The sequence below is a fragment of the Excalfactoria chinensis genome, chromosome 13, assembly GCF_039878825.1.
Source record: "Excalfactoria chinensis isolate bCotChi1 chromosome 13, bCotChi1.hap2, whole genome shotgun sequence".
NCBI lineage: Eukaryota > Metazoa > Chordata > Aves > Galliformes > Phasianidae > Excalfactoria > Excalfactoria chinensis.
The window spans coordinates 6794943-6817593 of record NC_092837.1 but is presented as its reverse complement, the minus strand read 5'-3'; the positions used below and the strand labels follow the sequence as shown (position 1 = coordinate 6817593).

Sequence of the window (22651 nt, the reverse complement as noted above, 5' to 3'; positions counted from 1 at the left end):
AACCATCAACTCATCCCCAGTGTGCTCACTAAAAGCAACAAGACATGAAGTCTTCCCCACTCCTCACCTGACCACACCAATTTCTGCCTGTTTTTCACATTTATGCTGTAAATACACCACTGAGAAAGGAGCTAGAACAGCTGTTAACACACTGGAGCCACACAGCTACCTGGCACCATCCAACTCAGGTATTTCTCCCACAGCGCAAAGACAAAGGAAACCCACAGCGAAAACCATCTGGCCCCTTCTGTGTGCAAACACATCCAAGACACCTGGGAATTTGTGTTTCCTCCAGGCAGCTCCAGTCCTATGGCTGGATTATCAAGGGCTATTAGCCACCTAGGGCACTAACATGGGGTGAGTCCAACTTAAATCAGACACAAGTCTAAAGTGTGAGGTAGAAACTCACTGCCAGCAGTTCTTTGTGATGTCTTAAGCAGGCAGCTGAATAAACTCATTAATCAGCTAAGCCAGAGGATTAGCAGAGGGGGTGCAACAGCAAGAAAAACAGCAAGGAGATGAAAATTCTATGCCCATGCACTTCTTATACTGCACTTTCTTCCCACTGTTTCAAAAATCTTTCTATTAAGAACGAACATTCAGGACAGGGTGTGTAGGTCAGGCATGTGCTCCTTGCATCTCAAATTTATAAGGAATGTAATTAATATTTGTATAGATGTTTTCTGGGTCACAGCAAAAGAATTCGGCTGTTTGTATACGAAGTTTAATAGGAGCACAGGGACGAACTCTTTGGAGTCATGCACTGGAGCTTCAGTTGCTGGATGAAGAGTTCCCAATGAAAACGAAACCGTAAAACTCACCCCAAACAATGTTACATGTGCACAAATATTTATGAGAATTACATCAAGGTCATCTGGTCCAACTCCCCACAATGAGCAGGGACATCTACAGCTAGCACTGACTAGCAATAACAAAAGCTTCCTCTGACATTAATTCTCTGCAGCCCCTGCCAGAGAATCTAATTTGATCACCACTAGAAATAGCAGTTTACTGTTACGCTTTCATTTTACATGTATAGATGAAGGATATTTTAATGACAAGATAGCTGCACCATACATAAGCCAGAGTCACAGACAGTACTGGAATCTCTATGAATACTTCCATAGAACAGAAAGGTCACATTTTTGACTTGCACCATTTGACTTTTTTATGGAGTTAAGCAAGTAGATAAGAGTGTTTGGAAAAGGCCAGGAAACCTCCTAGGCCAAATTAAGGCAGGGAAAATCATTCAAACCCCAAGACTGGTTAACTTTAAAACTCCGCTACTAATCTGCCTAACAAGAGATTCACTATAGAAGCACTACAACACAAGCCAAGTGTTGCAGAAAAAAAACCAAACTGCCGTAAAGAAGGCTTACAGGGTGAACTAAGAGCTGGTATCCATGTAAGAAAGACTTAAAATACATAGAATCACAGAACCAGAACCTGAAATGTTCATTCCAGCACAGTCATCTCATTCACTGCTTCAGAGCTCAGATTCATGCAGCTTTCAAAAAAACCAAGATTTCTCTAATGGTAGAGTTATGTTTTTATTGGTCTGCAGAGAAGGACCATTTCAAGCACTTACTGCAATGCCTGCCCTCATTTCCATAATTCGTCTTCCATTAAGAAATGAAAACAGATGAGAAAAATTAAATGATTCCCCTTTGCTGAAAATTCTGCAGATTTTGTGTCCATCATCTTCTGTTTACAAAGGTAACAACATGACATGAGTTTACATACTGAACTCTTAAAATGTTTCCCATTGCAAGCTTAGTGATGAATGCCAGCTTCCTTCAATCACACACACAAAAATTAACAGACTAAAGCATTAATTCTTTCTTAAAGTGGTTAGAAATCGTAACTGAAAAGGGGAAACCTTTCAGTTCTCTTAGCATTTCATGTTATCGTGACGTGAATTTAAGCATTCTGGTCCACTTCAGCAAATGGAAATCTAGATCAATAAGGCATCATAGACTCATAAAATCATTAAGGTGGGAAAAGACTGCTAAGATCATCTCGTCCAACTGTCAACCCACCACCACACCCACTATCCCACAGCCCTCAGTGCCTGTAAAGGACCAACAAAACCGCAGTCTGACTTACTGTGGTGTGCTTGGTATATGTGTTGAAATCACAGACCTAAAGTTAGATTATGAGCACGCAAGAAATAGACACAATTGTAATTATAGCACTACAAGTACATACCACAATATACAAGATATACCATATTTCTGAAGTATAACGGGCAATAACCCAGATCAGAGTCTTTCTAGATAAATGATACGAAAGGAATTACACATTATGTTACTCTTGGACATGATGCAAAGAAAACTGAAGTGAACTGAAAGCTGGATGTAATGCTCTTTTGAGTCTAGAAAAATAGAAAAATGAATCTTTCTCTGATTGTCTATCAGTGTATCTGTAAGGTGGAATGATACAAAGATGGTAACAAAGATGATGACAGATATTCAAAAGGTTATTTATGAGGAAAAACTCACCGATATGGACTTAAGGGTTTTCTGTAGGTATGGTGGCAGGAGAATGGTTGGACTAGATGATCTTATAGATTCTTTCCAACCTTGTGATTCTGTGATATGGATGCCTTCATGGGGAAATACTGAGGCAATCTCCACCAGGTAGCAATCTCCAAGAAACACTGCCCTAGTGGTGGTCAGCCCTTAAATGAGGTCTAGAGTCGAGCTCCACCCCTTCTGGGAGCACAGCTAAATTACTCTCACCAGTACTCCCACAGCTGACCCAACACTTGCCTCAGCTGATTAATCAGAGGTTCGGGCTGTGATTTCCCATACAGTGTCTATAACAGCTTCCACTCAGTTCCTCTGGAAAGCATATTTTTGATAAAAGAAATCTAGTATTTCAGATCACACAACAATATTTCCCTGCCTTCATGCTATCTGATGTACTGAGAAATCTCTTTTTCTGTCATTTGCACTTCACTTCTATCACAAATACTGTGCTAAGGTTTCCCTGCCCCTCTCTTTAGCTCTGCTCCCAGTCCAGGTACTGAGATTAACATGCTCCTCATGCTTGGATTTGGTTGTTGAAACTTTAATCTCCTTACAGTGGCCATCTATGAACTTCACTGCTGCGGAGTTAGCAGAGCTATAGCTCATGTTCAGGTCATCCTATGGCACTGCACTGAACCACAGTCTCTCATTTAACTGCCTGTGCAACTTGCAAATTAAATTAGCAGTCACTCTTTTCTGACACCATTTTACACCACAGGTTCTTTCAGCACTCACTTGGATCATTCTGCCGAAGAAACAGAGCTACAGACATTGATGGGAATGGGATAAATGTTTTGCTTACTTCAGATTTTCTTATTTGCTTCTGACATGTTTCAAGCATTTTCCTTTTAAGATGCTGACCCTGCACTGGGTCACGATTCCATTCATAAAACCATACATTCATTAAGATTGGAAAAGACCACCAAGATAATTAAGTCCAACCACCAACTCACTACCCATGCCCACTAACCATGTCCCTCAATTTCTGGGCACAGCTGAGGCTGGGATCCTTTGAGGGATCCACTTCCAGCCCACCACAAACCTACTGTTCACCTTTGTAGGAAATCTTATGTAGCAAACGCTCATCATTCCGATTGTTACACCAACACTTCTTCATTAGCAGACTCAATCATAACATAAACGTATACTGAAAAGAAGCTGCCACACCTATTCCATAGATTAAAATGCTGAGCATAAGCTGCAGAATGAAGGATTTGAATAGTTAAAAAATATGTCAAAATAGTGTTGCTTGCTTACCCACTAAGCAGGGAGGTATTCAGTAAAACACAGAAGACTGAAAAAGGTATCGATTGATTGCTAGGCTAAACACATGGCAAACAAGCCTTAACAGCTCGCTGGGTGTTTTTCTCTGGCTCACTCTGGAAGAGATGCTAAAATTGTATAGATCAGAGACCAAAAGAGAAAAAACACTCTGGCAACCCTCATTTGCAGCTGAAGCAATCCCAGCTAGTTCAGTCTTTAAGGAAATTCAATAACAGATGTTTTAGGGAATTATTCAAAATATGTGGAAATCTTTTTAAATTTTAACAGGCAATTTAAAAATAATGCATCACAATCAATGTCTTTCTATCTTGGGTGGTTAAAAGCAATAGCTTTGATTTGATCTTACGGATTCAAAGAGTCTGCACAGTAATTGCATATGAAGCTTGTGGAAATAATGAAAATGTTGAATTTCCCGCTGGCTTGAAAAACATAATGAGAAAAATTAAAATATTAAAGCTTTATCCACGTCGGAGAGGAAAAGTCTGGAGATGCCACTCAGAGCACCATTTTCTCAGTGACATACAGAAGAACCCCACTGCTCTCTACATAGCTGGGCTGTCAGAGGGCAAAACCTTTTCCTGGAGAGCAAGTGGGCAGCCCTCAATGAGAGCAGAAGCATTCCTTCACCTGGCTGAGAGCCACAAACAGCCCCTTTGCTTCTCTGCACTCTTAAGTGCTGCTTTAAAGAGCTGCTGATAAAGTATTTGTAGGGGCTATAACAAGCGCATTCCTTTCATAATGTCCAAATAGTCCTACTATTACTGGTACATGTAATAACAGTACTAATAACAGAGCTAACAGCAGTGATACATGGCCCTCTGAATTGTGTTTCCATGGGTAGGGACAACACTAAGACACACACAAGGAGAGGGGGTCAAGTCTCAAGGAGGAAGAAATCCCATTGCTGCTGGTGCAGCTTCTTGTAGACACTGAGTTATAAACTGCTTGCAAACATCACTCCTGTACAAAACCTGGGATGAGCAGAGATTTAAACTGCTTCCAAACAGCACATTCAAACTGACCAAATCAGTGTCATGCAGTGGTGCTGCAGCCATTTAATTTCCCCCCAAGAAGCTCATTATTTTAAGATATTCGATAAATATCTGTATAATGCTTAATCTCTTCTCTTAAAAGATCGTTGGGAAATCCTGACAGCAATTCCTTGTGAAGACAAGGACAGAGGAAATGGACTGGAATAACCAAGATATAACCTGTAGCTTGTCTGGGCTGAATACACAAAAAGATAAACAGCTTCACCCAGAACTTACCTTCAATCAGATAAAGGCATGTCTGCTGGCAGGTAGTATAAGTCTACCTTGCCCTCTGCTTTGGCTCTACTTGCTTTCTTACTGGACAGAAAGCAGCAGAGAGTCATAGAATCACAGCATCACTAAGGTTGGAAAGACCACTGAGACCATCTAGTCCAATTGCTGACCCATCCCTACCATGTCCACTAACTGTCCCTCAGTGCCACATCTCCATGTTTCCTGGGAACCTCCATTTACAGTGAGCCCAGCACCTCCCTGGGCAGCTCGTTCCTGCTAGAAATCTCCAGTTTGTGACTGATTTCAAATCTCAGTTCCCAGATGACTGCTGATACAGATAAGATTAAATTAGTATCACCGATACACTTTCCAATATGACTGCACATCCATCAGAGGAAAACAACAGCAAAACTCTCACTGCAAGCCACTAAACGCAGTTTTGTAACCACAAAATGTCCAGAACCCTCTACAAGCACAGATCAAACAAAGCAGTCCTGGACTCGATCCCAAGCGTGCATTGCATTCACTGAGTCCTGCCTTGCAGCGTGCCTTGAAAAGCTCAGGGCTGACCCCAAAAGTGGAGGGGTGAGGAAACAATCAGGTAAAGAAACCTTCAGAATTCCCTAGAGATGTTGCTGAGCACAAACTGGCACCTCCATGAGTCACAGCAAACCTCACCAGAACATCGCACAGACATCTCACACCTGAAAAACAATGGGCAGCATCTGCCTTTGGTTGTGTCAACAAAGTCAGGAAGACAAACTTGGGAGTATCCAATGAACCCCTGAAGTCCCACTTAGCAGCAGCCCGGCTTTCATCTGTATCAGCTGAGACCTTGCACTTCATGCCAAATTGCAAGTCAGCCACCACTGCTTCTATTTAGGTTGCAATACAAACGAAAAGCAACAGATCCTCCTGCTTCTGATAGAGCTCCTCACAATAAGAATGGGATTTGTCCAGGAGCCTTCTGGAGCAAAAATGTAAGTCACGTAGCTAAATCCCCAGGTGCTAGATTGAAAACATCCTTTAATATTATTTGAACATACTTTTTGTTGTTTAATCATCGAGTCTCTGCTGATCTTGACTTTGTCCTTCAAATGGCTGAGTAAAATGTTCATGTAACTAAATCCCTCTTTTAGTAAAACTTCTGATTTGACAGTGTAAGCTTTTCATAACAGAATGAAAGGAAACTGTGGATGGAACTGATAACAAACAGATTAAAACGAAAGCTACAAATGCCCCCGTACGTGTTGTATTTCGTTCTAAAGACGATTTCTATAAAGAAGGAGGCATTCGGTCCAGTGCAGAGGTAACAAAATATGGTCTGTACCCTCTTGTTCCTAGAAACAAACTCTTTCCACAAGTGTCATGCACCCCCATCATGTAGCCTGGATCAGTGGCAGAGCTGACACAGCCCTGACCTGCAGTTGGCACTTGGGGACACAGATCCAGAAAGTCCTGGGTTGACTCAACATGCTGTATTCTAACCTCTGATATTTCTTAAAGTATTCAAATGCTTAAAGCAAAGTCCTCAAGTCCCTTCTATGCAAACAAACTATGGTCATGTTTGCAGAAAGATATACTGTGAAGCTCAGAAAAGTTAAGTAAAAACACTCTGTTCCCACCCAATGCAACACATTTTAACGGCATATGTACTACACACATTAGAGCTTTATATCCAGTACTACAGAGTCCCCTCTTTTATGGCACTCCTTGAAGTTTTTTTTTAATGACGGTAGGAACAAAAGATAAATTTCCCACTGCTGCATTAAAGCAATTACATCTCTGACTCTCCTTTTAAAGTGCAAAGAAGGCAGGTCTATGATGTGAGATCTAAATGACTAGATTCTGCTTGTGGATGGCTACCCAAAAGGTTTTACATCCTTCAAAGTGATTTATTTTTGGCAGTCCAGGGCTTCCTCTCTTCAGAAGAAATCCTGTAACGATCTCATGAACACAACACTAAGAGTGCATGGCTGCTTCCTCAAGATGCTTTATCAGCTGCGCAGCTGATTAAGCCTGCTGACACTAGAAACAACACCAAATAGATCCCCAAGGGATTACATCTGCATCAGCTTCTTTGTCATCCTTTTTTAAAAATTATTATTATTATCTTTTTTCTTTTTTACTTTGCTGGCTCATAATACAAAGAAAAAAGCAGACGTGATGACATCAGATAGACATACACATAAAAATAAAACGCAACTGTGAGCGTTGGAACTCTGTTCTGTGTCCATAGGGGTGGGAAGTCTAGATTTGTAACATCTGAAGGCTGCTGCAGTTCTACAAAACTTTCTGCATTGGCAAGGGCTCAGCTGAGCGCTGCTGCCTGCCTGGGCTGGGACCTGAAAGGATTGGATGCGCTGCAGAAGTCCTCCAGCAAGACAACCCTACACAGCACCCGAGGAGAAGAGAACAGTACGGATTATACAGTGACCAAACAATTCCGAAAATGCTTTGAGCTCTTCACTCCAAGTTCACCCGATGGCATTATACCGGAGGTGATCAAAGGTACTCAGAGGATTACCGCATTGCAGGGAAGCAGCTCTCCCTCATACAGACTAAGCAGGACGAGAGCAATTGTAACGCTCTGAAACAGGACAGCAGTGGCCTTAGATTCTCAGCACATTTATCACCACTTCCCACTGGAAACTAGCTGAGCATTCGTTATTGCAATTTATTTAAAACTTTCTAACCACAGAGGCTGCTCACATCAGACCAAGAGGGAGCTCACACTGACCCGATCCTGTACACACAAGATACAGCAGCAGCACGACTATGGCTCTGAGCTAAGTTACAGCCTATTTCTGCCTTGGGCTGTCCTAGCTATGGTCAGACTCTAGCGGTGACAGATCTCCTGCTGATACCCTGTATGCATGCACTGGGCAATAAGAGAAAGGGAGAGAACTGAAGAGAGCTCTGCTGAGCTTTAAAATATTCTAAATCATCCAGCTATATGACTACCACAACGCTCATAACTTTTACTCCAGACAAGCGTTCATGTATTTTCATTTTTATGGTCTTTCTGGTATGCCTGCTGTCTGCCTTAGACTTCTTTTAAAACTACTGGTAAATCATACCTCAACCTGTATATACGGCGTTTAAAGACAATATTACAATTATACAGAACGAGTGGTTTCTGATTTATTTTCTCTTACTATCAGCGTTACTTGGACCATAGTACAACCAGAATCTCAGTCAGTCACTGAACTGAATATATATATATGTACACTTTTCAGAGTACATATTGTTACTACAAAGAAAGGAATGATAATATTTTCCAAAAGCCTGATTCACCAGAGACACCTGGGTTCTGCAATGCTTGCAGTACTTCTGAAGTGCTTTGTTACCGCATTGTATAATGTCAATATATATAGAGAGATTTTTCTCCTGTATGTCTACTAACATGGATACTGCTGAGCACTGGTGAGACAAGGGGAAATGGTTTCAAACTAAAAGAGGGGAGATTCAGGAAGAAGCTTTTAATGATAAGGGTGGTGAGGCAGTGACACAGGTTGTGTCCAGTGGTGCTCCATCCCTGCAGACAGCCAGGGTCAGGCTGGAGGGGCTCTGAGCACCTGATGGAGCTGTGGGTGTCCCCATTCAGTGCAGGGGGGTTGGAACAGATGGTTTTTAGTGGTTCCTTTCAACTCAAATGATTCTATGGTTCCTCTGAAATCTAACTTTCCTTTGTGTTGGGTCATGGATCACTTCTGGTATTAGGTTATAGATGGCCATGCCAAATTATGTATGCATGCACAACGCAAAACACAGGCAAAATCCTCACAGAGGCCCCTGATGTTACCAAAATTCAGATGCTGCTAATAAGAACGGGATACACTTCCATCTGTCTGGATTGGGAAAAGGAATTCATGAGGCTCTGATTCATCTGCAGCCATATGCTGATACACAGAAAATACTCATGGACACATAGACATATGCAAGGTAGCCAGCAACAGAAATCAAATCAATCACAGATCACAGCATGCGATTTGCCTAATTATGAGTAGCACCTCACATTTTTTATCGACGCAAAAAGCACTTTGTGAATGAGCAGATGGCATTGCAATGGAATGGCACCGTCCTCGACAGTTGCAGATGCAGAGCATTTACACAGCATGCTGAAAAAATGACACAACACAAGCTGCTTCCTGGGAAAAAAGGATTCAAATTGAACAAGTGTCACCAAACAAAATACACGTATTTATTGATGTTCTGAACTTATCTGATCCAGCCTCTCTCCTCAAATCAAATACACACGCACAGGCCAGGGAGTGATGCTATCTAGACATCATTAAAGTCTCTTAGATAGAACTGTCACGTGTGCTGTCTAGCATAGAAAAGCAGAGATGGAGACCAACTTGAGTCTAGTTCCAACCCGCAAACAATTTAAATCCACACAAGCAGAATCAATAGGAAGAAGCCCTGCAGAGAAAGCAATTACACTGCAAAAGCAACTACATTACAGCCCGGCTATGGCTGGAAGGCAGGATGCAGAAGGCCATCCTCGCTGCCGTGATTACCCAGTGGAGCTCTTTCCAACACATCTGGTCTGTGAAGTGACAAGGGTCAGCACGGACACGTTCCCACAATCAGAACATTTCTGCTTCTGGACTGCTGTTACAATTACAGGGCTCTTCAAGATGAGACCTGTCCTCCAGGTTTGCCATGAGCCAGGGGCAAATGTTGGTCTGTGCATTGGGAAATAGGTTGGAAGGGCTCAGTGTGCCCTGATTTCAATAGAACTGTGAGAGTACTAAGCTCATTTCTTAGAGCTGCAATTATTTATTAACTGGAGATTACACACTTGCTACCTTACAGGACACAAAGAAAGATCATGTGACCATTCCTGGAGACAGAAAATTCAGGTTTCTATTCAAATTCCTGCTTTCATTTGTGGTTTATCTGTTTTTTCTTTCCTCTCTTTTTGCTTCTTTCCCCCCACCAAGCAGTTCCAGGCACATACTCTAGTGTGACAAGTTTGAAGCAGCTACAAAATGATTGATGAAAAGCACATTTTGGCCTTGTTGTGGGAATGCTTTTTGTACAAAGACACTGAGTTAAATCTGTAGGAGCATATTTGAGAAAGAAGGACACAAAGAATGGCTAGGCCCATGAGTGTGCCTCTGATAGGAAAGTAATTTCATCTGCTTTAATTATGGTGAGGGGTTTCTGCGCTGGATATATATTTGCACACCACTTTGTTTCTGAAATGATGGATACTTTGCTTTCAGAAGGATGTTCTGTCTATATGCATGACCAGACAGACACATCCCTGCAGGAATAAACACCAGGGCCCAAACCATGACCTGCAGTGTGGTAACGTACATGTGTTAGTTGTTGTCAGACAGGAGGGAGAACTGCAAACCTCCACCCCAGGAGAGGCAGAACATGGAGCAGGCAGGGCAGCACAGGACCTCAAGAGAGAAAATGGCAGATGCAGCTGAGTATGTGACGTGACGTTGAACTGATATGGAGGAAAGATGCTAAATCCTGCTGGACGCTGCAACACAGAACACGTGCATCTACAGAGATAACATGACAGCAGATATCTGACCAGTGGGACATTGCATGAGCAGTAACAGGGAGCTCTGTGGTGAGATTTGACTGCATCTTGCAGCTGCCATTCAATAGACACTCTTGGGTATCAACTTCAAGGCTAAGAGAGCAGAAGAACACACGGTATTGCTGATGAGCAAAAACACATCCCCAACTAACAGCCCTGGGGGCCAGGGAGTGGCACTTCAGAAGAAGTCAGGCTCTCAGATAGAGCAGCAGATGCTCTTTCTATGCCTGGAAGAAGACAGGAAGATTGTTTGGGGAAATGGTGAATAATGGCAAATGCAGCCAAAGAGATGAGGATGTGTAAAGGTAAATAGAGCACAGGAGACATATGAAAGCCCAGACCCAGCATTACTCTTTGGGCAATCAGCAGGGTGGCTCAGTCTGACTGGCTGTTGCCACAGAAGACATCTGCCTCCTGACATTTTTATTCCTGAAGTTCCTGCAAAACTCCACAGGAACAAAATGGATCAATGAAGACATCCGATCAGTGGCTCCCAACAGGAACAGGTGCAGGGAGGGTTTTCTCTGCCTTCTCCTCTTCCTCCTACTAGAACTAAGCTACGTTTCCCAGAATGTTGCATAATAGATAATGTTGCAGAGAAACAGAAAGCCTGCTGCCCTCCCAGCTGCGTACAACATCAAGGTTTATCATTTATAAATAACAGTTGGGATCTGAAGGAAACACACATAGCATTAGTCACTTTATAGAAACTGCTGGGGATTTCAGGAATGCAGCAACATTACAGATCCAATACTTATTATATGGTCTCTATGTAAAAAGTGAAGGATGTCCTGCTAAAACCTGAAAAGGACAGACTCTGAACATTGAGCCAAAGGAAGCAGAAGACTAAATGTGTTTAGGTTCATCCCATTAATGACAGCCATGGCTCTCTGGAAACCAAGTCACCAAACAACCTCAGGTTGATCACTTAATCTTGACCTCTAACAGCAATTTGTGTGCATTTTGATTATGGGTTATCTGGCCATTCCCTGTGTGCCTTCACCTGTGTGAACAACACATCAGTTTATTTGCTTCAAGGAAAATATCAATTGCTCTAAGGCAATAAAATGCTACCTCTACTTTGTACTTCTAACCTGCAAAATAAACCTAGGAAAGGAAAATTTGTTCTTGCTCTTTGAGATGAGCCCAATCATAGGAAAAACAACAGGATTTTTTTGGCTAAAGAACTGTAAAGCTTGCTGGACAAGCAAGCCTCATTCTGTTGGAGAAATGGCATCTCTTCTCCTTCGATCAACCTGATGGTAATTTTATTTGTTTCTCTGCTTTTAAATATTGATGCCTTACAAAGCTTCTCATTACAAAAACACATCTTACTCTTCAGCTGTACTGCCTTGGGCTACAATCCTGTCAGATTTCATCCAAGAGGAAGGCTCAGCTTGTATTAGTTCTTGAATACGACTTCCCTGGCACTGTGAAGAGTGATATGGATGATTCAGTGAACAGCATTCTTCTCTCTAAAGCGGTCACCATCCATTCATGGTGCCATGGGCGCTTTTTTGGCAACTGCTATTGGTTTCTCAGCGCAGAAGCAGAACTTGGGCATTAACTGCCTTTATTCCCTAAATGCTCCATGACAAATTCATCCCTTGTCTAAGTCAAGAGAGAGACAGGGGAAAGGTATCGTAGGTATCGTGTTTTGCTCAGTAAGAAAATGGACTAGAAATACTGTATCAAGCCTTAACTGGATAGAAAAGAAAAAAGTCTAAGTTATAAAAGCCACTTTCTTTGTATAGTAGTGGACTACAGATGAAGAATACAGAATAGTGTCCAATATTGATACTAAGCAAATCCTGGCATACATTTACTCATTGCTTTCATGAACAGACTTACAAATCCAATTTTGCATTGCATAACTTGGAATAAACTTTAAACACAACCTTCCTTTGTAGACCATAACAAAGAACTTTCCAGAGGAGGACATCTTCATCCTTAAATTACTGTAGCTTCCATGCCAGAATCTCAGTGTCTCAAAGGGAAATGCTGCTGTATTCACTCACTTCCAGACTTGCTCAGCTTCCCTTACTAGTATGCTAGTTCTAGCAGGGAAACAAATGCAAAGCTGCATGACGCCACACCTCCAAATATACTGTTTAACCATATCAGCTTTTATTTGAAAACATCTGCCAGCTCTCCCACTTGAGGCATGTGATCCATTAAAATGAACGTGCACATGGAGACAGGACACCTCACACAACTCCTCAGCTCCTGCAGGAGTACGTGAGCAAGCCACTTAGTTTACCCTCATCCCTATAACCTATCCCACTCTACCTACTGACAGCACAAAACCCCCTGGGAGGTGCTGCCTTTGTGTTTGCACAGTGTCTGGCTGAATGGACTCCCACCAGTGGCTTCACTACCATACTTATGCAGCATCCGTAGAAAGCATAAGGCATGATCCAGAGAAAAAACCAATGTACACTTAAATTTCTGCATGAGAATAGCCATACCAACATCAATGAAGTAATCAACATCTGTAAAGAATGCATATAATTAAATATCTGGTTAGACTGAAGACCAAATCAAGGATTCACTGACACACCAGAACACCCGTCTCTGTGACTGGATTTCAAGCCTCTTTTATCACCAACAGTGCATCACTAACCAGCATGGGACTGTCCCTTGCTGAAAGACATTGGTCCAGGGGAGCAGACAGCCAGGCACAGCCCCAGACAAAGAAAGATCAAAAATAGAGATGTTCCAGCCAGGGAGATATTAGCAGCCAAAGAAATCTCACTTTTACTTTCAAAAGATACAAGCCAGTTTTTCCAAGAGCCTCAACCAATTTGTCCTAAAAGAACAGGAGCAAATTCAGTGTTGTTCTTGTTTTACCCTGAGCTCCTTCTCCAAATCCAACATCTGTCATCTAGAAGCAGAACAATCAGAGAAGCTCTTATTACTGGCAAAGGAGCTTGTAAATGAAACCTGGAAGGTCTGATTTTTGCTTCCTGTTGCAAATCAAAGAGCAGCCAACTGAACTGTCTGTAAAACCCGTTGTGTGTGCCTGCACTTGCTAATGACAGCACAGCTTGTCTTGTCAAGTAACACTTGCCATATGAAATACATAACTTTACTTCTGAAACAGTTCTGACAGCAGAAGAGTTGCAGAAGTGTTTGCTGTCCTGTGGTAAGAGGACATGAATCTCTGCTACTGAGGCTTCCTAGAAACATCAGAAAACACCACTCTGTTTCTTTATAATTGGATCTCACTATTTGCCTTTTAGCGCTTCCTCTATCATTCTATCTTCTATCTACACTGTATGAAGTTTTATTCCTTTTTGACTTTTCAGTATTAAGAAGCTGCTTATAATTCTTTGGGATTTCCAAAGCAGCCACGATCCTGACTGTCAGCAGCCATGTCTAGACACTGGAAATCCTTATGCTCAAAGCCTTTGCACACGGGAGAGAGAAATACAGCAGTACACAACTGCACCCCTTTCCCTGAGCAATTTCAGGTGCTTTGGAAAGCTTACCTCCTTCTCAGCCTATTGTTTCTTAAGATGAAATCTGGATTGTGTTTTGGACTGGAAATTCAAGACTACTCTACAAAGGCCTCCAATCCCATGGGTTGGTTCAGGTTACTAATTGTCAAATGCCAGCATAGCTTCTCTATTAACAGTAATGTCTGTCCAGTAAGAACAGAAGGCTACAGAACATTACTGATCAGAAAACACCACTCTGTTTCTTTATAATTGGATCTCACTATTTGCCTTTTAGCGCTTCCTCTATCATTCTATCTTCTATCTACACTGTATGAAGTTTTATTCCTTTTTGACTTTTCAGTATTAAGAAGCTGTTTATAATTCTTTGGGATTTCCAAAGCAGCCATGATCAGTAGGTTAGACTGATGTATCTCACATTCAACTCCAAGTACTCTCTCATAAATAATAATAATAATAGTAATATTAAACACAGAAAAATAAGGATGGTGTACATCTCCCACAGGTATGCATGTCTGTAGGAATAATGAGAGTCCATAATAAATGGCTAATTAAGAGAAATGAGCTTCATACAACCTTCCAAGTTCATTCACAGAGGCAGCACACAAGTTGGAGATGCTGAGCCTAAGCTGAAATAACAGACACCGAAACTGTTGTGCGAGCTGGAGGACAGGAAGAAACTGCCTGCCAAATTCATTCAGCTCAGCCATTTTTTCTTTCAACTTTAAAATCGATAAATCCATGTCTTTTCCTTTTCCTTTTGGAGGAATAAACTAAATCAAATGTTCATTCCTCCCTAGGTTCTAGTGCCTGTGCTCTTGTCTCAAGGATCACGACTCAGCTAAAAACACAGCCTTAGTTGATTTGCAACATTTCTCTGGATATACAGCCCTAACACAACTCAGTCCCGCTGTCAAACTCTTCAGAGCTGAAATGTTCTGGGATCGTGGTAAAAATGCAACGCAAAAGCTCTGAGAGCACAGAGCATCCAGCCTTAACCTCACAGCTCACTTTGAGCTGCGGTGCACATCGCTTGTTTTTATGACCACTGAGTTCAGCTGCAAATGTTTGAAATGAAAAGGGGAAAGGAATCAGATCAGAACAGCAAAACAAACACGATCTGAAGATCACCCACACTTCACACAACCAACTCAAGCAGAGAAATTTCACCTATTGAATGGAAAAAAAAGTCATTCAAACTCAGAGATCATTTGGGAAATTCTCACTCTCCATTTCTGGCTTCAGGGCTGCAACAACTGCATGGCCCAAACTGCCCACCTAGAAAACAAAAACACAGCAAGTGCTTATCCAGTCTGTGAGCATAGATTCTTCTGCAAGGACCACACGGGGTTTTCCAGACACAAAATCCCCACTGATGTTAAGACCAGAAAGTACAAAAGCATTGTGCCCAGGGTTAGTTTAGAGGTGTGCCCATGATGAAAATATAGACAAAAGCCAAGGTAGGTAGCCCACTTGGCACAGCTGATTGACTTTAATAGGTGTTGATTACATTGCTCATATTGCATGAAATTAAAAAGCTTACAAATGTTATGAGCCATTACCCTTCCACTTAAAAGAGCTTATGACATGTTAGAAACATTTAATGAAACCCTTCTCAAAATGCCACAGGCAGCCTCCACGAGATTTCTGCTTTGAAATAGAAGTTGTAGAGCTATTTCAAAAACTTAGCTTACTTCAGAGCTTCCCCTCTCTTTCTTCTGTGGGCTACTCAAAGACATTTGGCAGCTGGTGGGATGCTTGGCTGCCTGTTGTGCTCTCGGTGTGCAGCACATCACACCAGCTCGTTAGCCAAACAACGGGAAACACACAAAGCAAGATGTATTTCTGGTGTGACTGGAAGTACTCCTTCTGCCAGCCTGCAAAATTTCCTTCTAAATTCAAAGCTAAGAAACTTCTGGCCAATATCACTGTGAAGCTAGGGAAATGTTTTCACGGTTGCTGTAAAATTTGCTTAAACTTACACCTTTTTAGCACACTGAAAATATCACAGTAACTGCCCCCAGAGCTCCAGGGCAACCAAAGTTCAACCCAAAGTAGGCTCTGGATTTTATTGCTTGAGAATGAAATTTATTAAGACGAGAGCGTATCAGGTTTATAAATCCCACTGGATGCTCGCAGCCTACTGCCATGCAGAGATTCAAATCTGCTTCGGGTGGTGATGGCAACAGTGTCTGTGCAGCAGGTGAGGGTGCTTCTGTCAAAGTGATGCCTTTTCCAACTTGCTCAGCTGCTTCTGTTTATTTTTACTGCTTTGTCCCTGACAGAAGAGCCCCCCTTGCTCCTCTCTACTGACAGGACAAGAGGGAAGGGCCTCAAGCTGCATGAGAGGAGGTTCAGGTTGGAGATTAGCAAACATTTATTCTCAGAAAGAGTAGCGATGCAGTGGCACAGCTGCCCAGGGAGGTGGTGGGGTCACCGTCCCTGGAGGTGACACTGGCACATATGGCACTGAGGGATGTGGTTCAGTGGGAATGATGGGGGTGGTGGGACTTGGAGATCCAAGAGGTCTCCTCCAACCTTAATGAATCTAAACGTCTGTGATAGTGGACGCACAAGCACAATTCAGGCTTGAGTCTCGAACAAAGGCTTTTGTTCCAAAATCACACTGGCACACGTTCTAACAACAAGGTATTTGGAACACTGCCACAAGGGATAAACAGGGAGAATAAGGAGTGTATAGCTTTCTTCTGTTGGCTGCACCATCACTTGCAGCATCATCCTTTTTTTAACTACCAAGGCTTTTAAAAAATGTTTTAGCATCTGCTGCCAAAAATCAACTGAGAGAAACAGAAAGCTTTGAAGATGTAATTAAAGGAAGCATGCTGCTTCAGAAGCTGACATCGGACAGTGTGAGTTCTGCCTACCTGAAACAGTGCCGTCATCCCTGAAGCAACTGAACTGTCCCTGGGACCAATGTCCCCATGGGCTCATTCTATCATCATGTACATGAGATTGTTCTCTTCTCTGAAAGGTTGGTCACTAAGGGAATAGCAAATGCCAGCAGGGATGATGCCAAGGATGCGGTGTGCAGGGGCTGCTAAGTGACAGCCACACAGTGAGACAAACTTCATTTCCACCCCATGATGGTTTCAGTGAGCGTGCTGAAATCCTTAAGCACTCTGCTGGACCAAATCATTGGGAACTAATTCAGTACCCTCTTATTGCTCTGTAAACTCTGACAAAGGAGGAAAAAATGCATGATTCTGTCCCGCTCCTCAAAAAACAGCAGCCTTCTTTCATGCTATCTACCTGAGCCTTTGCAGAAAGCAAGATTTCTACCACACAGTTTGAGCTTCTTACAGGGCTGCAATTATCTTGCCAACTGCACTGCCTCACCTCATGGGTGAATGTTGCTTTTTAATCCAAATTAGTATGTTGCACTGTTTATAAATATGTACTTGCAGCTGTGAGGCAGGTATGCCCCCAGAGAGGACACGTCATCGTAAAGCCCAAATACGTGGCTTATTGTTTTTTGGTGGGTATTTTTAGCTTTGGGGTAGGTAGACCTGCAGAGCAAATAATACAGAAAAAAATAGCTGCATTACAGAGCTGCTCCCATGCTTTAATTTATACCACTCTTTTTCCAGATCTGAATGTAGTGAGACAAGTGCATTGGCAAAATAATTATTTACCAGTCTTAAAAGCTTCCTTCAAAATCTCTATCATTCACATACTGGCTGGGGAAAATGAAAAGCACAGACAAGCATATTTGATGTACTCGCCAGTCTAGCTTTTATGCTGATGAGAACTTACTAAACACCAGTAAAGGGAATAGCAGTTATCAGCCCTAATTCACAACTGTGAAATTTTTGGGCCAAGCAGATGCCCTTGCAGAATCCCAGCCAAGAGCTGTGACAGGCCAGACCTCCCACTGCAGGCACCAGATATTTCCTTTGGCTTCAGATGAGGCTGGGATCGCTCCAATGCTCTGAGCAAGCACTTGGTTCTCAGCGCTGTGGTCCCATGGTGCGTCCCACAGTGAGTGTGCCTGGGACCTCTGGCATCACCCAAAGAAAGGAAGACATCAGTAGGCACCATACTGTGCACCAGGCTAAGAAAACTGAAGCCTGGGTGTAAAGGTTTGCACACTGAGGCTTTTTTTCCCCAGTGATGCACCCAAAATGAACACTGGAAGGGCCAAAGCAACCTAATCCTATCACAGCAATGTCCTTCTCAGGCTCCTGAAGCTGAGATTATCAACTCACTGGTTGTCACAGTGTTCCTGAGGAAGTAATTCACTTGATTTTACAGTATAATCTCAGCATATGACTTTATGTCTGTTGTTACTGGAATGCAACACACACACAGCCTGCTCTCTGTCTCGCCCCTTTTAAATTACTCACAGACCTGAAAGTCCTCGAAGTGGCAAGCTTCAAACACAACTGCTCTAAAAAAAGCTAAATCTCTGCTTACAGTAAGCTTCAAGGAGTCTGCTCATTAGCAGCTCTTCTGAACAGAGGCAGGAAAATTTCCATGTTGAAAGTTCAATTCAGATGAAGGCAATGAAAGCTGCAGACCACCAAACTGTTATCATTGCTTTCCAGCACATAAAATTAACAATTTGTGCTGCTACGTGCAACTTTCAGTCAAAGTTTGTCTGATTTATAAGCAAGCAGATGGTTCACACGATAGTCCACAATAAATTACAACAGTTAGAAAGACAGCTACATTTTGAGATTGACAGTGCAGCTGAGCTACAGATGGGTTTATAGATGACCTGTCCAATTTTTCATAATCTCCATAATTTATGTGCTAGTAAAGAAATGTGAGGATTCCTAATGCACCTTCTTGACTAAGTACAAATCACTTTTATTTACACAGGCAATACTTCATGGTCCAGTTAACTTCCTAATTAAAGACAGCAAGATGCTCATGTTCCATGCAAGTGGCATGGAAAACACCGTTTAGTTTGCAATATGTTCAGCTGGGAGTTTAAGATGCTCTGATCACTCCAGGACAAATGAATGCATCTATCTAATTTCTCTAAAACAAGACTACAAGGGTGCAAACACAGCTACCACCAGTTGCTATTCATCAGTCTCCAGATAAAATTCAGGCTCATGCAATAACAAGGTTATATTTATATGCAGGCTCTTGAGTGTACAGATGGGTCCTAATCCAGGAGGAATTATAAACCAAGTGTTACTGAGCCAGGGTTTAGGAAACAACAGAAGCAGATACTTCCTATCTTAAGAGAAAAGTATTTGGGGGGGTCATTCTTGAATAGGTGAGGGAAAAGGTGAGTGAACCTGGAAGGTCACTGCTGAGAAGAGGTGCTGGTGATGCAGAAAGAAATGCTGGAAGCAGCTTCTAGAAGTCAGTTCAGGTCTGTGGTTTTAATGACCAAATCTCTCACATGGGACCAAATGACTTCAGTACAATCCTTCTGCTAATATCTTTGAAGGGTAGGCCAAAAGAATACCTCTGTTAGTACCATAAATTGCATGCCACGGTGCCACACATTCATTCTTCCTGGCTGTAATTTCATTTGCAATGTGTTGTCTTCCAAAAGAAGTGCAGCTAAAAGCAACCAGCTACCCCAGAAAGCGATCAAGGAGGACAATATCTACTGCACAAATCACAGAAATAAGAGGTTCCCAAATAGCCACAGTCTTTTGGGATGACACTTCAGGGCTTTTCCTTCTGCCCAAACTTCAGCCTTACCTTCCTGCTAAATTAATTTGAAAAAGAAATCCATTTGAATTGGAAATCCAAAACTATCTTTAAGCCTGAAGGCACAGCTCTTAGGAAAGCATCCCTGGGACTTAGAAGAGGCACCAGTGACAAATTCACGCTCTTACCAGCTATCAGTCACAAAGCACGACTCCTCCCCTGTATTTCCATGCAGCACCATGGTGCTCATGGGGCCCCTCCATCTTCTGCACAGAACAATACCAAAGCTGGCATATTTTTTTTTCTGATAATCTTTTCAAAATAAGCAGTGTCTGAAAGTCTTTTGAGCTTTAAATAAAATCATAATCTATTACTGTGAATAACTCTTAGGTTGTTTAAGCACACAGAAAACACTGCATGTCAGCTTATTTCTTTACTGTGATTTGTCTCTTACACTGTGCACGTTTAAAGCCACATCTCTGAAAACCCAGGGAAGATTACTATGGAATTAGTATGGATATTCATCTGTATCAACACTGAGTTTGGCACTTATTTTAGCAGCATTCATCAAGCTCTAGAGCTGCTTTAATGCTTCCTTCCAACACAATACTGGCTCATACTAATATGCTCTAAGCAAATATTGTTTCAGGTAATCAACAATGCTTTTAAATAATCTTTAAGTGTCATTCTTTGAATGCAGCCCTTTGATTTGCTTACAAGAGGCCAGGTTCACACACAGCAAGAAAGCCTAAGTTGATAGAAACCAACAGGATTGCTCCTGTTGTTTCCAGTTCATTAATTATTCCAGCATTACTATGAGCAACCTGAAATTCAGCACAGGCTTCTCCAGTTTAACTCCACTAAGAAGTTGGAGAAACTACAGATGTGGTTTATGCAACTAAATAGTTAAAACAGCCTCCAGGATTCATCAACTGAAGTGAGCAGAGAGGCTCTGACTTGCTTGGCTGTAGATCAGCTCTTCCTGGCTTTGCTGTGCAACTGCAAAAAGACTAATCCTGGAGGATGGATAAAGCAAGGAGCACACACAGAGGTCTTACCTTATGTTTTCTATTTCTTGCATTCATTAAGCTGTCAGCGGTGAGGAAACTCGTTTCATTATCTCAAGGAGGAGACACCTTCGGTCCCCCCACCTTATTAAAATGTAAATCAGTATAACGGTACATTTAAACAGTAAACTCCCTGTAGCAAGAAAGGGTTCTTAGTTCTCTCAGTAACCAAATACTATTTTCAGCAGTCTAACTGAAGGAAGAGAAATGCATGTAGCAATTCTTCAGTCTATTTATCAGACTCACTGCTGCACGTTTTCCACACACTTTATACTATGGAATGTATGACATATAAGGTTTTATGGTTCTTTTTTAATTCAGGAATGAAAACATTTATAGATATGAACGTTTTCCCATTAACTTTTCTTCCTAAATGATTACACTTGTTGAAATCAATTCCTAGCCATCTTACAGAGGTTACAACCTTCAATAATTAAATCGGATATTGTATTGGATGTTACGTTGATTATGCTACAAATCCCAATTTCTACAAGACCACTGAAAGGCTGAGATAAAAAGGCTGTTAACTTTATTTAATTAGCTATCTGCCATTGTTATCAGAATGGGAGGCTGTTATCTGACTCAACACTTCAGATCAGGAAACAAGCTAGGTGACATCTTCTTAGAAGGATTCTGGAATGGATATGTAATCTTTTCAGTTATTTTACAGCTACTCAGGATAAACAGGATTGCATTAAAAACAAGAAAAGGTATTGACAGACAGTGAAATGTTACCATGAAAATGCTATTTCAATCACACTTGGATTCTTCCTCATTTTCAGTTGTTAACATCCTTGCCACTTTTGTCAAGCAGTCTCACCGAGCAGCGCTGAATTTTAAGCACGCATAATTTTAAAGCACAACATGAAACAGGACTGAGCACACAGAATGGGTTTACTGCACCAGCTAACAGATCAGACCCTTCTCCTAAGGCATCAGCTCACTCCTCTCTGCAGAGAAGGTACAACTAGTTAAATTTGAGCTGGAATTCATGACTGCCTGCTATCCCTATACCTCAGAAACATTAGGTCTTTCAGTTGAGGGCTGCTTATGATTTATCCTGATTGGAGTCACAAAGACCACGTGAAACCTCAGAGGTCCATGGAGAATTTTAACTGTGTCTTACATCAACTAAATCCACAGGTACCAAACTTGCAGCTGCCCAGAGGATGCTGTATCTTGACAAAGTACCCAAGAGACACCCCCTGTCTCTCTCCCCAAATTACGTTTGTATAGAATGGCCAAAGTAATTTATCCAGTAATGATACCACCCTGCCACTTCAAGGTTTCTTAGACTTCAGACTGCAGAAATGTGATTATTCCTTTCCCAAAAACTTACTGGTCTCGATCGGATTTCTTTGGCGTAGAGAGGTTTCAAGAATTCTGAATCTCCTTCCAGCTTCAGTCCCTTATCTGTGATTCTCAGGTTCCCCATTCCATCCTAGAACACAAACAAAACAAAACAGCCCCATTAGTTACAATTATTAAATCCATCAGGTTGTCAATAACTGATTTCCGTCTCCTATTGAAGAGAACATGGAAAACACTGGGAGGTGCCAGGGAATGCAGTTATTTGTGTTATCCTTTTAGCCCTGTTTCTGTGAAAAAATACAATAAAATCCATTGAGAGCAACTTGCAATGCCCCCCAGTAAATCATTTACACAGATGAAAGATGCTCTTTTAAGCCAGTCATCTCCACTCAAAGAGATGCAGCGATGCTCTGCGTTAACAGGAAACTATTCACTGCAATATTCACCCTGCATCTACCTTCTCATTCACGGCAAATCCATACAAAGAACATGTGATTAATTTTACTGAACCGCATATAGATTAACATGTGATTAC

General features: G+C 41.9%; 1 protein-coding gene across 5 annotated transcripts in view; it reads right to left on the bottom strand.

Annotated features, from left to right (window-relative positions):
* The window catches only part of SGCD (sarcoglycan delta), a 302620-nt gene that overhangs the window by 55361 nt on the left and 224608 nt on the right, over positions 1–22651 (bottom strand). For all 5 annotated transcript variants that reach the window (XM_072348262.1, XM_072348266.1, XM_072348264.1 and 2 more), the window contains one exon: positions 22145–22246. In XM_072348262.1, the coding sequence (XP_072204363.1) occupies positions 22145–22246 (102 nt within the window). The remainder of the gene's footprint in view (positions 1–22144; positions 22247–22651) is intronic.